We start from the raw sequence: 13317 nt of genomic DNA, 5'->3' as shown, positions 1-13317 counted from the left end.
AAAAAACTTTTGTGGGTTTTAGTTGTTTAATTAGCACAGAAATTTGTTGTGCAACAAAATACTAGAAAACCTTTTTTTCAGTCTCAACCAGATAACAGGAAACAAATCGCCTTTGTTGAAAAATGATTTTCATTAAACATTTTCCTAACAAAATATTGTACTCTAAAACAAACGTAACATAACAAAATATATAATGTACTTGGATCAAAAAGATTACTTCACCCAGAAGAATATTACAAAGTCTTTTAGAAGAAAAAACTAATTTATTCTCCAAGTCTTCTTTCTTGAAGATGCTTGCAAGCAGAGGCAAATCTTGAACTTAAAGTTAGGAGGGCGGCTTTGCTATTAGTTATATGCAATGATTTGGGCCTCCAACTTTATTGCTACTTAGTCACTTAGTTGCTAGTTTAAAAATTTTTAAAGAGTCAAATTGTTTGTTTTAGGTAAAATTGGTTGATTTTTTTTTTTTTTTTTTTTTTTTACTAATGGTAATTTTTGTTATTGTACTAATTTTTTTGGGATTGTATATTTCTTTTTTAAATTTTAGACTTATAAATATTTTTTAATAGTCCTTAAAATGAGGAAAATGTTTAAACTACAAACTTTTTTTACAAATTATTGATAATATAAGTGATAGGCTCAAATGCGAACTAATAAGAATTTGTTATCCTAACAGTTTGTAAAATTATTATTAAAAAAAATTTGTGACTATAACAATACTCTTAAAAGAGTTGATAACATTTTTAGGAGAGCAAAAATGTAATTTTTTAAACAAAATTACTAAAATTAGTACTCATAATATAGTAATATTTTTATTAAAAAAAAAAAAAATTGGGGCGGGGCATTAATGCTCCCCAAGTCCAGCCATGGCTCCGTCCATGCTTGCAAGTGATCCTTCGTTAAAAAATGCATATATATAGAAAGAATCTAGATACACAGCATCATCAGGATGCGCAAAAGTCCAAACTAAGATAAAATAATTACAACTGAGGCGTGAATATTGCACAAAGTTGCTCCTAGATTCCACACTATATATGCATATATAGGATGCAATATTCGCTTCCAATCTAATCTACTTTCCTCATTCAGCGAAAAAAATCTAATCTACTTTCCTCATGGAACTCCACGCCTTCTCCTTCCCAACACTGTTCACATTCTTGCTCTTTACTTTCATGGTAGTCAAACTATGGAAGAGATCCAAAACCAACCACTCAAATTTGAATCTACCCCCAGGGCCATGGAAGCTACCTATTGTAGGGAACATGCACCAGTTTGTTGGCTCTCTACCCCATCGTGCATTGAGAGAGATGGCAATGAAACATGGCCCCCTTATGCACCTTCAACTTGGGGAAGTTTCTACCGTTGTGGCTTCATCACCAGAGTTTGCCGAACAGGTGATGAAAACTCACGATATTAACTTTGCATCAAGGCCCAGTATTATAGGTAAAAACATCATGTCTTATGATTCTACGGACATAATCTTTGCACCTTATGGCAATTACTGGAAACAACTACGAAAAATTTGCTCGCTGGAGCTTTTAAGTCCAAAGCGTGTTGAATCTTTCCAACCAATTAGAGAAGAAGAACTATCAACTCTCATTCGTTGGATTGCTTCAAAGGAAGGGTCTACTATCAATCTTACAGAGAAAATGTTCTCAACAGCATATGGCATCACTTCAAGGGCTGCCTTTGGTAAGAAATTCAAAGACCAAGAAAAGTTCATATGCGTTGTGAAGCAAGCGATAGAGTTGGGTGCAGGTTTCAATGTAGCAGATTTTTTCCCATCTGTTAAACTGCTCCATCTGGTCAGTGGGGTAAGGACTAAACTTGAGAGGATGCATGAAGAAGCTGACAGGATTATGGAAAATACTATCAATGAACATGTGGAGGTCAAGGCAACAAGAAAAGCAGATGATGATGCAAGAGAAGATCTCATAGATGTTCTCTTAAAATTTCAGGACCGTGGTGGTGACAATGAGTTTTCCTTAACTACCAACAACATCAAAAGTGTCATCCTGGTTAAGTATATATACCAGTTGACATTATGTTTTTTATACTTCCATAAAATTTTCAAATGCTTTTTACCTTTATAGAATTTCACACATTAATTTTGTTTCTTATCGGTTTTCGAGGTCATAAAAAATTGAAATGAAATAGAAAAGATAAATTTTAAAGCAAGAGAATAAACTGCTAAGATATATTTTCTCCGCAGGCGTGTTTGGAAGTTTATAAAATATAGAAGTGAAATAAATTTATAATTTTTGGCCTTTTATATTTCTTTTTTTTAAAATAAGAATAAAATTTACACACAAGAACATAAATATTTACATGGAAAACCCTTTCTCTTTGAAGGGAAAAACTCCGAATAATTTCATTATTATCAAATCAATTACAATAGTTCTTGTATATGTCTCACAGCTAAAGAAAAATCTCTCTTGTTTTTCTTTGCTCTCTCACACACACTAATTATCTCTTTCAAAGGCAGCCACACTTTGCTCACGCCACCTTGGCTATCTTCTCAAAGGCAGCAACTCTTTGCTTCCTCCTCCTTGGTTATTTTCTTGAATGCGGAAATACCTTGCTCTCTCCTTTCTCTTGCGTTCCTTCCAAGCAAAAATCCCTTTTCTCTCTTGGTTTCACCCTCTATTTTCCCTCTCCCCATAGGGAGGATCTTTGGGCCAAAGCCATCAAATTTTTTGTAACATTGTCTATTTATAATACTCTTTTGCTATTTCTTCTTGGATTAGGAATACATTGCCTCTTTAACAATGAATCTATTCCTTCTTGGATTAGGAATACATTACCTCTTTAACAATGAATAGATTTCCTTCACACCAAGGAATAGTCTTTCCTTCTACAACAAAGAAACCCAAATTAATTTTTCCTTCTTCAATTAGGAAACCTAATTGACTTTCCAAGTCACAATTGGAATTTGAGGCAATTTCCCAACAATCTCCACCTTGACTCAAATTTCATCAATTGTCCTCAACTATCTTCTTTCCTCTTGGGATAGCTCCTCCTTAATCAAAGCAATCTGTTCTCTTTCATCTTAATTCACACAAAAAGTCATCCACTAAATCAACCTAGCTCTAATACTACTGTTGGTACTTTTTTTCACAACATTGTGTGCAATTGATCTTGACAGAGTTAATCGAATAACTCCCAATACTTGTCTATCAAGAAGGTTCCAGTTTTCATCCTGTATGGTTCCAGGTTTCATCCCCAAAAGAGTCAGATACAATTTCTTCCCATAAAAATAATCTTCAATTTGCATCCTCCAATACGCAAAGTCTATTCCGTCAAATTTCTTAATTCCTGAACCCTTGCCTTCTTCTCCAGTAATCGCTTCCACTCTAACCTTAGCTCTGATACCACTTGTTGGATCTCAAATAATATTATCACAAATATTAGCAATCCAAAATAGAAATCATACATAAGAATACAAGTATTTACGTGGAGAACCCTTTCTCTTTGAAGGGAAAAACCACGGGACAAACTCCGAATAATTTCACTATTATCAAATCAATTACAATAATTATTGTATATGTCTCACGGTTAAAGAAAAATCTCTCTTATTTTTCTTTGCTCTCATGCACACACTAATTATCTCTTTCAATGATAGCAACACTTTGCTCTCTCCTTCTTGGCTATCTTCTCGAAGGTGGCAACCTTTTGCTCTCTCCTCCTTGGTTATTTTCTTGAAGGCAGCAATACCTTACTCTCTCCTTCCTCTTGCGTTCCTCCCAAGTGAAAATCCCTTTTCTCTATCTTAGTTTCACGCTTTATTTTCCCTCTCCCCATAGGGAGGACCCTTGGGCCAAAGCCAACAAATTCTTTGTAGCATTGTCTATTTATAAGACTCTTTTGCTATTCCCTCTTAAACTAGGAATACATTATGTTATGAACAGAGTTGCTGAATAGTTGAATTCGAGGTCAACCAATCCTCCAAGAATAGAGAAGAGAAATGATTGTAGAAATAGAGAGGAAATTAGAGAGAGAAATTGAGAATAGAATTGAAGAATTGGAATTAAGAATCAAGTTCTGATCAAGCTCTTCTCTTCCTATCCTTTTAATACACTCTCCAAGCCTTGCTCTTTATCTGCCTAATGGCCAATCCAGCTGTCAACCAGCTGCCACTACTCTAACAAACTAACCGTATTTAACTAACTCTTATTTGGTATAATCACTAGTGCCAACTCAGCGTATAATGCCAACTAAGCAATTACACTCAACACCACCTGATGCACCTCCTGCTGCCCAGTTCATCAGCTACTCCTGTGTGCCTCATCAGCATCTCACCAGCACTCCACATGCAGCATCACATACAGTAACATACACATAGCTACCAACACCACACACCATCCCTTATTAACATACTCATACTAACGTAGTCACACATTCTAACAATTTCCTCCCCTTCAAGACACCTTGCCCACAAGGTGAGGGAATTTCTGTTGCAGCCCAAAAAGACTCTCCCAAGAAGCATCATCCTTGCTTTCATCTTGCCATTGCACTAGCACTTGAGTGATAAGTTTACTCCTCAGCTGATGTGACCTGGTTGCTAAAACAGCCACTGGTTCAGGATTAGGAACCTGATCCACAGTCATAGCAGGTAAAGCAGGCCTAGGAACCACCAGAGCACGCAATTTATCTTTGATATTGGAGACATGGAACACCGGATGGATTTGAGAACCTTCATGCAAATCAAGCTTATAGGAAACCTCTCCCACTCTCTGCACAACCTGGTAGGGTCTATAAAAACGAGGGGCTAGCTTGCCAAACTTCTTGGACTGAATTGAGGACTGCTTGTAAGGTTACAATCTAAGATACACCCAATCTCCCACAGCAAAGGACCTATCCACCCTCTTCTTATCAGCAAACCACTTCATTCTTTCTTGTGCAGCCACCAAATTGTGCTTGAGTAATGAAAACAGTTGCTGCCTATCCTGCAGAATTGATTCAACAGCTGCAACCCTTGTAGTTCCTGGAACATAATTCACAAACTTAGGAGGAGGATATCCATACAGAGCTTCAAATGGAGTCAGCTTAAGAGAAGAATGAAAGTTAGTATTGAACCAAAACTCTGCCAAGGGAAGCCAGTCCACCTAAGCTTGAGGTTTGTCAGCCGCAAAAGCTCTTAAATAATGTTCCAAACTTTTGTTCACAACTTCAGTTTGGCCATCAGTTTGAGGGTGGTAAGAAGAGGACATAGCTAAACTAATACCTTGCAATTTCATTAATTCAGACCAGAATTTAGAGGTGAATACTGGGTCCCTGTCACTTACAATGGTGGAAGGCAGTCCATGTAACTTAAAAACGAATTGCATGAACAACTGAGCCACCTTAGTAGCAGTGTAAGGATGAGCCAATGGGATGAAGTGAACATATTTGGTGAATTTGTCCACAACCACAAACACCACTGACTTCTGCTGAGATTTAGGTAGCCTTTCCACGAAATCCATACTAATGTCAAGCCAAGGTCTATCTGGAATGACCAAGGGCTGTAACAGCCCAGCAGGGAAACAGGTCTCACTCTTCAACCTCTGACATACATCGCATTCCCTAACCAAAGTCTTCAAGTCCTTTCCCATTCCAGACCAATAGAAGTCCTTCTTAAGTCTATGGAAAGACTTTAAATATCCAGAATGACCTCCTAAAGGACTATCATGTACTTGCTGCAAGACAAGAGTCTTCAAAGACTGGTTTGAACTCCCCAAGTATAGTCTACCCTTATAAAACAACAATTCATTACAAAGTGTGAATCCCACTGGAACATTCTGCCCTGATTTAATGGCCTGAATTGTTGGCTGAATGACAGGATCAGTGTCATAACTTGCTTTGAGATCATCAAGCCAACTAGGAGTAGGAAAGGAGATAATGCATAGAGTACCAACTCCACTGCAATCAGCATAAACATTCCCAGTAGCTTCTCTTCTGGAAAGGGCATCAGCAACTAAGTTTTCTTTACCATGCTTATACTCAACTATAAAGGCATAACCAAGTAATTTGGTGATCCACTTTTGCTAAGCAGGGGTACCAATCTTTTGTTCCAGCAAGTATTTCAGACTTTGATGGTCTGTTTTGATTACAAAAGGTCTTCCAAGAAGATGGATTACAAAGCTGTTTTTGCTACTCCTGAAGGTCTACCTCCCTTAAGAGATCATGAACATCCTATCACATTGAAGGAGGGAGCTAAGCTGTATCTCAGAGGCCTTACAGGTATCCCTATTATCAAAAAAATGAAATTGAGAACATTGTTAAGGAGTTGTTGTCCGTGGGGTTTATTAGAAATAGTAGCAGTCCATTTGCTTCACCTGTTCTTCTGGTGAGGAAGGCTGATGGCTCTTGGAGGATGTGTATTGATTATAGAGCCTTGAATCAAGAGACCATTAAAGATAAGTATCCCATACCTATCATTGATGAATTGTTAGATGAACTCTTTGGTGCCATTGTGTTTTCTAAGTTGGATTTAAGATCCGGATACCACCAAATTAGGATGAAGGAGGAAGACATTCCAAAGACTGCCTTTAGGACTCATGAGGGTCACTATGAGTTCTTAGTAATGCCATTTAGGTTAACCAATGCACCCTCAACGTTTCAGTCACTTATGAATTCAGTTTTCAAACCTTACTTAAGGAAATTTGTCTTGGTATTTTTTGATGACATACTTGTGTATAGTAAGGATTTGGCTGCTCATGTTGGTCATCTTAAATTGGTGCTGGAAACCTTGCTGCATCATCAATTGTATGCCAAACAATCCAAGTGTGTGTTTGCTTGTAAGGAGGTAGAGTATTTAGGACATTTAATTTCTGGTGAAGGGGTGAAAACTGATCAAGGAAAACTGCTCTATGCAACAGTGGCCTATTCCTCATGATGTGAAGCTTTGAGAGGGTTTTTGGGTTTGATTGGCTACTATAGGAAGTTTGTGAAAGGGTATGGTTTAATTGCAGCCCCTTTGACTGCCTTATTAAGGAAAGATTCATTCACATGGACTCCTGCAGCTTCACATGCATTCCAATTGCTTAAAGATGCTATGTCTAGTCCACCTGTGCTAGCCCTACCTGACTTCAGCAAACCATTTGTTGTGGAATGTGATGCCTCTGGGTTGAGAGTGGGTGCTGTCTTGATGCAGAACCAAAGGCCAATTGCTTTCCACAGTCAAGTTTTGAAGGGCAAAGCACTTGCCCTTTCCACTTATGAAAAGGAATTGTTAGCTTTAGTGGTAGCTGTGAAGAAGTGGAGGCCTTACCTTCTTGGAAGACCTTTTGTAATCAAAANGGATTTAGAACTTTATCTACTAGCTGTGTTAAGAGAAGTGCAAATTCTGTAGCACATTCTCTAGTAAAATATGCTAGACAAATTGTAGAAGAGTTAGTGTGGTTGGTGTTGGGAAATTGCCTCAAATTTCAATTGTGACTTGGAAAGTCAATTAGGTTTCCTAAATGAAGAAGGAAAAATTAATTTGGGTTTTCTTGTTGTAGAAGGAAAGACTATTCCTTGGTGTGAATGAAATTTATTCCCTGTTAATGAGGTAATGTATTCCTAATCCAAGAGGGAATAGATTCCTTATTAAAGAGGTAATGTGTTAGAATGTGTGACTATGTTAGTATGAGTATGTTAATAAGGGATGGTGTGTGGTGTTGGTAGCTATGTGTATGTTACTGTATGTGATGCTGCATGTGGAGTGCTGGTGAGGTGCTGATGAGGCACGCAGGAGTAGCTGATGAGCTGGGAGCAGGAGGTGCATCAGGTGCAGGAGTAGCTGATGAGCTGGGCAGCAGGAGGTGCATCAGGTGGTGTTGAGTGTAATTGCTTAGTTGGCATTATATGCTGAGTTGGCACTAGTGATTGTACCAAATAAGAGTTAGTTAAATACGGTTAGTTTGTTAGAGTAGTGGCAGCTGTTGACAGCTGGATTGGCCGTTAGGCAGTTAGAGAGCAAGGCTTGGAGAGTGTATTAAAAGGCTAGGAAGAGAAGAGCTTGATCAGAACTTGATTCTTAATTCCAATTCTTCAATTCTATTCTCAATTTCTCTCTCTAATTTCCTCTCTATTTCTACAATCATTTCTCTTCTCTGTTCTTGGAGGATTGGTTGACCTCAATTCAACTATTCAGCAACTCTGTTCATAACATTTGGTATCAAAGCAAGGCTTTCTTCGGCCATGGCAGAAACATGTTCAACTACTGCTGCAATTCAGGAGGCTCTAGCTTTACTGAGAACTTCAAGTGATCATCATGATAAGGAAATTCAAGAAATGCGGAGCCATCATGATAAAGAAATTCAGGAAATTCATGTTGTCCAAGGAGTACATACCCATTGCTATACATCTGATGTCCCCATAAATGTGGCCTAAACTAGAACAAGTAGCTTGTGGCGACCTTAAAGATTGCATGATTGTCACATTATCACCTTCCAAGATCAGATCCTAAAATCCAGCTTCCCTTGCAAACTCCAATGCCCTTTAGGAAGGAATAGAATTGAATATGAGCTTTTCATTCTTCCAAAAACATAAGTCAATGGTGTCTCCCACCATTGACTTATGTTTTTGGAACCTGTAACCACTGCAAGTATTCAAACAGGAGAAGTTTTTTACATAGTCGTATAGATATATATCACTGCCCTTAAAAAAAAAAAAAAAATCTGAACTTTGCTACCACGATTAGCTCCAATGGTCCGGCCTCCAGACGATGACAGGCAACTAGCAGATCTTGTATCTCTCTCTCTCTGTATAGTGTTTCTTCTCTACAGTGTTTGTTTGATAAGTGTTGAGTGTGAGTGTGCGTGTGCGTGTGCGCACGCGTGTGTGTTTTTTTTTGATAACATGATAAGAACTGTTGTGTGTGAATGTTTTTTAGTGAGACTGTGGGATACAGTTTCGTCTTTTTAGCAGGATTCAGCTTGCATTATAATATTTCATTGTATTTTATCTTTAAATTTTATAATAACTAGCCGCGAACCCACGCGTTGCGCGTGATAATTATTTTTATGGTGGTTTTATTAATTTTTTTATTTTTACAATTTAAACTAATCTAATAATGAGTAATGTATTTTGTAATTATATTTTTATTTATTATAGGAACAATCATAAATGTAATATAGAAACAATCCAAAACACCAAAAAAAACTTAAACTTAAAAAAATTAATAAAACTTAACAATGATTAATTGAACCAATATTAGGATAAAATTTTGTTTTTGATAATCTATTAAGGTTATTTTCTTTGTAGAAATTATAATTTCGGCCACCCAAAACATATTATCAAATAAACAATTATTAGCAAAATCTAAGAATTAAATTTCTATATATGCATTGTTATAAAATAATAATAATTAAAATAAAATTGCAAAAGTTAAAATTTGTCACCTATCCAATTATTTTCGTTTGGCTAACCTTTACTTTTCTTTAAATAAATGGCATTATAGAGTACTTTTTCCACCACAAAGGATTAGAAAATAAACAAAAATTAGTAAAGTCTCATAGTTTAACATCTAAATTAAGCACTATAAAAAATCATGCTATGTAACAGAATAAATAGTAATTATCCAAATCATGCTATGTAATAAAATAATATTATATTTTTATATGCTATATTTAATTCTTTAGAACACAATAGGATAACATTTAACAATTAAAAAAAAAAAAAAAAAACTAAATCACACTATCCCAAAATAGAGTTTTAAAGAATATAAAAAATTATCAACCTAAAGTAGAGATGCAAGAAAAATTAAAAAAATCCACCAAAAAATTTAGAGAGAGAGAGAGAGAGAGAGAGAGAGAGAGAGAGAGAGAGGGAACCTTTTTTTTTTTTTTTTTTTTTTTTTGTGTGTGTGTGTGAGGGAAAACTATGCATAGAATAGAAGAGATAGTGACAAATTTATAGTAAGATGGTGTGAATAAGAAAAGAAAAAAAAATAAAGGAAGATGAAGGAAAAGAGGAAGAATGATATTAATGCAGAGGGTAGTGGGGAGATGAAAAAGTAAGGGAGGGAGAAAGATTGAAGAAGTAGTGGGTAGATGAAATGGTAAGGGAGAGAGAAAGGTTGGAGAAGTGTAATATTAAAAAAAAAATGTTAAAAACAATTATAGAAAAATTGGAAAAACAAAAATCCTAAAGCTTGAAAGGCTTCAGCATTTTTTTTTTTTTTTTAAGCTGAAAAGGCTTATACAAAACTTTAAAGTTAAACTGAAAAGGTTTTGGGTTGGGCTTGATAGTGGAGCTAAATAAATAAGAGGCGGGCTGAATTAATTATACAGATTTATTATAGAGTGATAGTGGAAGTAAATAAGTAAGTAGTGGATTGGATTTATTATAGGGTGATAGTGGAAGTAAATAAATAAGTAGTGGGCTGCATTTATAAGGCTGAAAATTGTAAAAACCATTTTAAAATTGTAGGAAAAATTATATTAAAAAAAATAAATAAATGACGTGGCAGCTGATGTAGCGCAACGTGAGAGTAGCAGCATTAAACGCTACGCTTCAGTTTTATAGTTAGAGGGTGTGAATAAAAAGAGACAAAAATAAAGGAAGATGAAGGAAAAGATGAAGAATGATATTAATATAGAGGATAGTAGGGAGATGAAAAGGTAAGGGAGGGAGAAAGATTGAAGAAGTAGTGGAGAGATGAAATGGTAAGGAAGAGAGAAAGGTTGGAGAAGTGTAATATTAAAAAAATAAATGTTAAAAACAATTATAAAAAAATTTGGAAAAAAGAAATCCTAAAACTTGAAAGGCTTCAACGTTATTATTATTATTTTTTTAAGCTGAAAAGGCTCACACAAAACTTTAAAACTAAATTGAAAAAGTTTTGGATTGGGTTTGATAGTGGAACTAAATAAATAAGAGGTGGGTTGAATTAATTATACAGATTTATTATAAGGTGATAGTGGAAGTAAATAATTAAATAGTGGGCTGGATTTATTATAGGGTGATAGTGGAAGATTTCTTATATGGAGATAGTGGAATTAAATAAATAAGTAGTGGGCTGCATTTATAAGGTTGAAAATTATAAAAACCATTTTAAAATTGTAGGACAAATTATATTATTTAAAAAAAAAAATGATGTGGCAGCTGATGTGGCGTAACGTGAGAGTAGCAGCATTAAACGCTACGCTTCAGCTTTTAGTAATATATAGATATAGATATAGATGATCTGCTATTCTGTCTATTTGAGAACCATGGCTGAAGGAATTAAATTATTATTATAATTTTTTGGCTGAATTTAAATTATTGTCATAGTGAAATGTGTAATTATTATATTGAAATAAAAGGCAATTTCACTTAAATTATTTGATGTTTTATTTGACACCATTCAGTTTACTAGTTAATTAAACAAAACTTTTTGGCTTTTGCAATCATGAGACTCGTCAAAATGAATCTTCATAATAAAACGGAAAACTAATCTATGAGTAATTATTTAACAATGTATAAAAATGCTTAAAAATTCAATTATAAATTATTTTATTACCTTAAAAGAATATATGACACAGCTTTGTTAAGTGAATGTTAATCAATTAAGTCCCTCAAGTATGGTTAGAAGATTGTTATAATGTTATATTCATAACATTTTCATAATAATTTAATAATAACAAATCTTATATGGTAAGTTGTTACTGATTTTAATTTGAACCTAATACTAACATCAATTTGTACCCACCAATAACATCTTATCACATTCTCCTTAGCGGTGCCGGCATAAATGCTCACTTTTGTTTTGCAGTCGCAACAATTTTGCTCTCTTTAGCGACTTGACTCATAGTTGTAGCAAATATCATTCATTTATCTCTCTATCTCTATCTCTCTCTCTCTCTTTAATTTTCTCTTCTCTATTATCATTTCAAACTTTTTTTTCACTTTATTATTCTTATCTCAACATTCTCAGTTCTCACTTTATCTCTTCTCAGTCTTTTTTCTTCTTCTTTATCTCTTAATTAGTAGAAAGAAAATATAGTACTACAAGTATTTGTGTGTGTGTGTGTGTTTTGTGGTGATGATATATTCAAGTTATTTATTTAATAGATTTTGTATCATTTCTAAAGCCACTTATTTGTTTTTAAATAAGCCTGTAATTCCAAAAGAAATTTCTTTACCTGTTTCAAATAATATTAACTTTTCTCTAGTTTGGTTACTCAATTTATTATATGGGTTGTAAATTGTAATGTTGGATAGCATTGAGCAAGTTACCGTGCTTTTAATTTATTTTAAATAAATATTCTATGGTTGAATGTAACACCCTACTACCTTAGTCTAATACTATTTGTTTTTCAAAGATAATTTTATAGTTACAACAAGAATGGGGATCTGAATCTTGAATATTTCTGTTGAAAATACTAAAAGGTGTCAACCAGTTGAGTTATAAAACTCTTGGTCCTAAATACATATTTTTACTCCATTTTGCAACGAATACACTTTACATGTTGAAATTTATCTGAGCTAAAAAAGATAATAATAATGATGATGAAAACTTTTGTGCAAAAGTTATAATAGTCCCTCTGAGATGCCCTAGTTTAATTGATAGTATGACTAGTCCTTTTAAAGTATAGCGCAAATATTATCAGTATTTTTCTTTAAGTCGTTACATATAATATCAAAACCAACCCAATAATCTCTTGTAGGTTAAGAGACACTACTCCACAAAGTGGACCCTAACAAGGATGTTATGGATTTAAATAGGGGAGATTGAGGCAATTTAAGTAGGGAAGATTGCGATGCCCTAATTTGATTGATAGTGTGTATTTTTTGAGTGTATGATGAGCTTTATTAAATATTTATTAGGTAGATCTTAATCCTTTTAAGGTATAGTATTGATATAGCTATCTTTTTTTTTCTCAAGTCGTTACACCCTTTACATTATTGAGTTGCAAATTTTACCTAGATTTTGAGGCATTTTCACCACATGAGCCAATAAAATCAACTGCAATTAATTCTCCTGATGAGTGATCGATTTTCTCACTCAAAGTGTCAAATAAGCACCGGAATATGAAAGGGATGTTGATAAGGTGGGGCCAACAAGTCATTAAAAGTTTAAAACAATTTTGGAAAGAAGATGCAATGCTTCAGATATTTTAAATAATGAATGGTAGAAATTATGCTTGAGATATCTTATCAACTAGGTGATGGTGATTGGTGACAATCACAAGGATGGATTTTTGGGGGCTTTTCAGTTATATTAAATAATAAAGTCTTTTGTTTTTAAATAAGATATTTGGAGCATAAGTGCCGTTTATCCTAAAAAATAAAATTTAGTTACAAAAATTAGTTATAGTTTAAAATTACTGTTTTACTAAATATTTTTTTTATTAGAGATGAGTTTTGACT

At 34.4% G+C, this 13317-nt stretch overlaps 1 protein-coding gene across 1 annotated transcript; it reads left to right on the top strand.

Moving 5' to 3' along the window:
* Positions 1-1115: 1115 nt before the first annotated feature.
* LOC112036881 (cytochrome P450 71D9) lies at positions 1116-2232 on the top strand. Its single transcript, XM_065772940.1, has 2 exons — positions 1116-2019; positions 2198-2232. The coding sequence occupies exons 1-2, from the start codon at positions 1116-1118 to the stop codon at positions 2230-2232; spliced, it is 939 nt and encodes a 312-aa protein (XP_065629012.1).
* The last annotated feature ends 11085 nt before the right edge of the window (positions 2233-13317 follow it).

The sequence above is a fragment of the Quercus suber genome, unplaced genomic scaffold (genome assembly GCF_002906115.3).
Source record: "Quercus suber isolate HL8 unplaced genomic scaffold, Cork oak 2.0 scaffold_66, whole genome shotgun sequence".
In the NCBI taxonomy this organism is placed as follows: Eukaryota; Viridiplantae; Streptophyta; class Magnoliopsida; order Fagales; family Fagaceae; genus Quercus; species Quercus suber.
The sequence above is the reverse complement of the archived record's forward strand: the minus strand, read 5'-3'. Positions and strand labels throughout refer to the sequence as shown.

What these genes read in the sequence shown, in the direction of transcription:
- LOC112036881 (XM_065772940.1), top strand. Translation starts at nt 1,116, where the DNA reads ATGGAACTCCACGCCTTCTCCTTCCCAACACTGTTCACATTCTTGCTC. An exon ending in CATCAAAAGTGTCATCCTGG is followed by an intron (nt 2,020 to 2,197) that starts TTAAGTATATAT and finishes AACTGCTAAGAT; the next exon opens with ATATTTTCTCCGCAGGCGTG.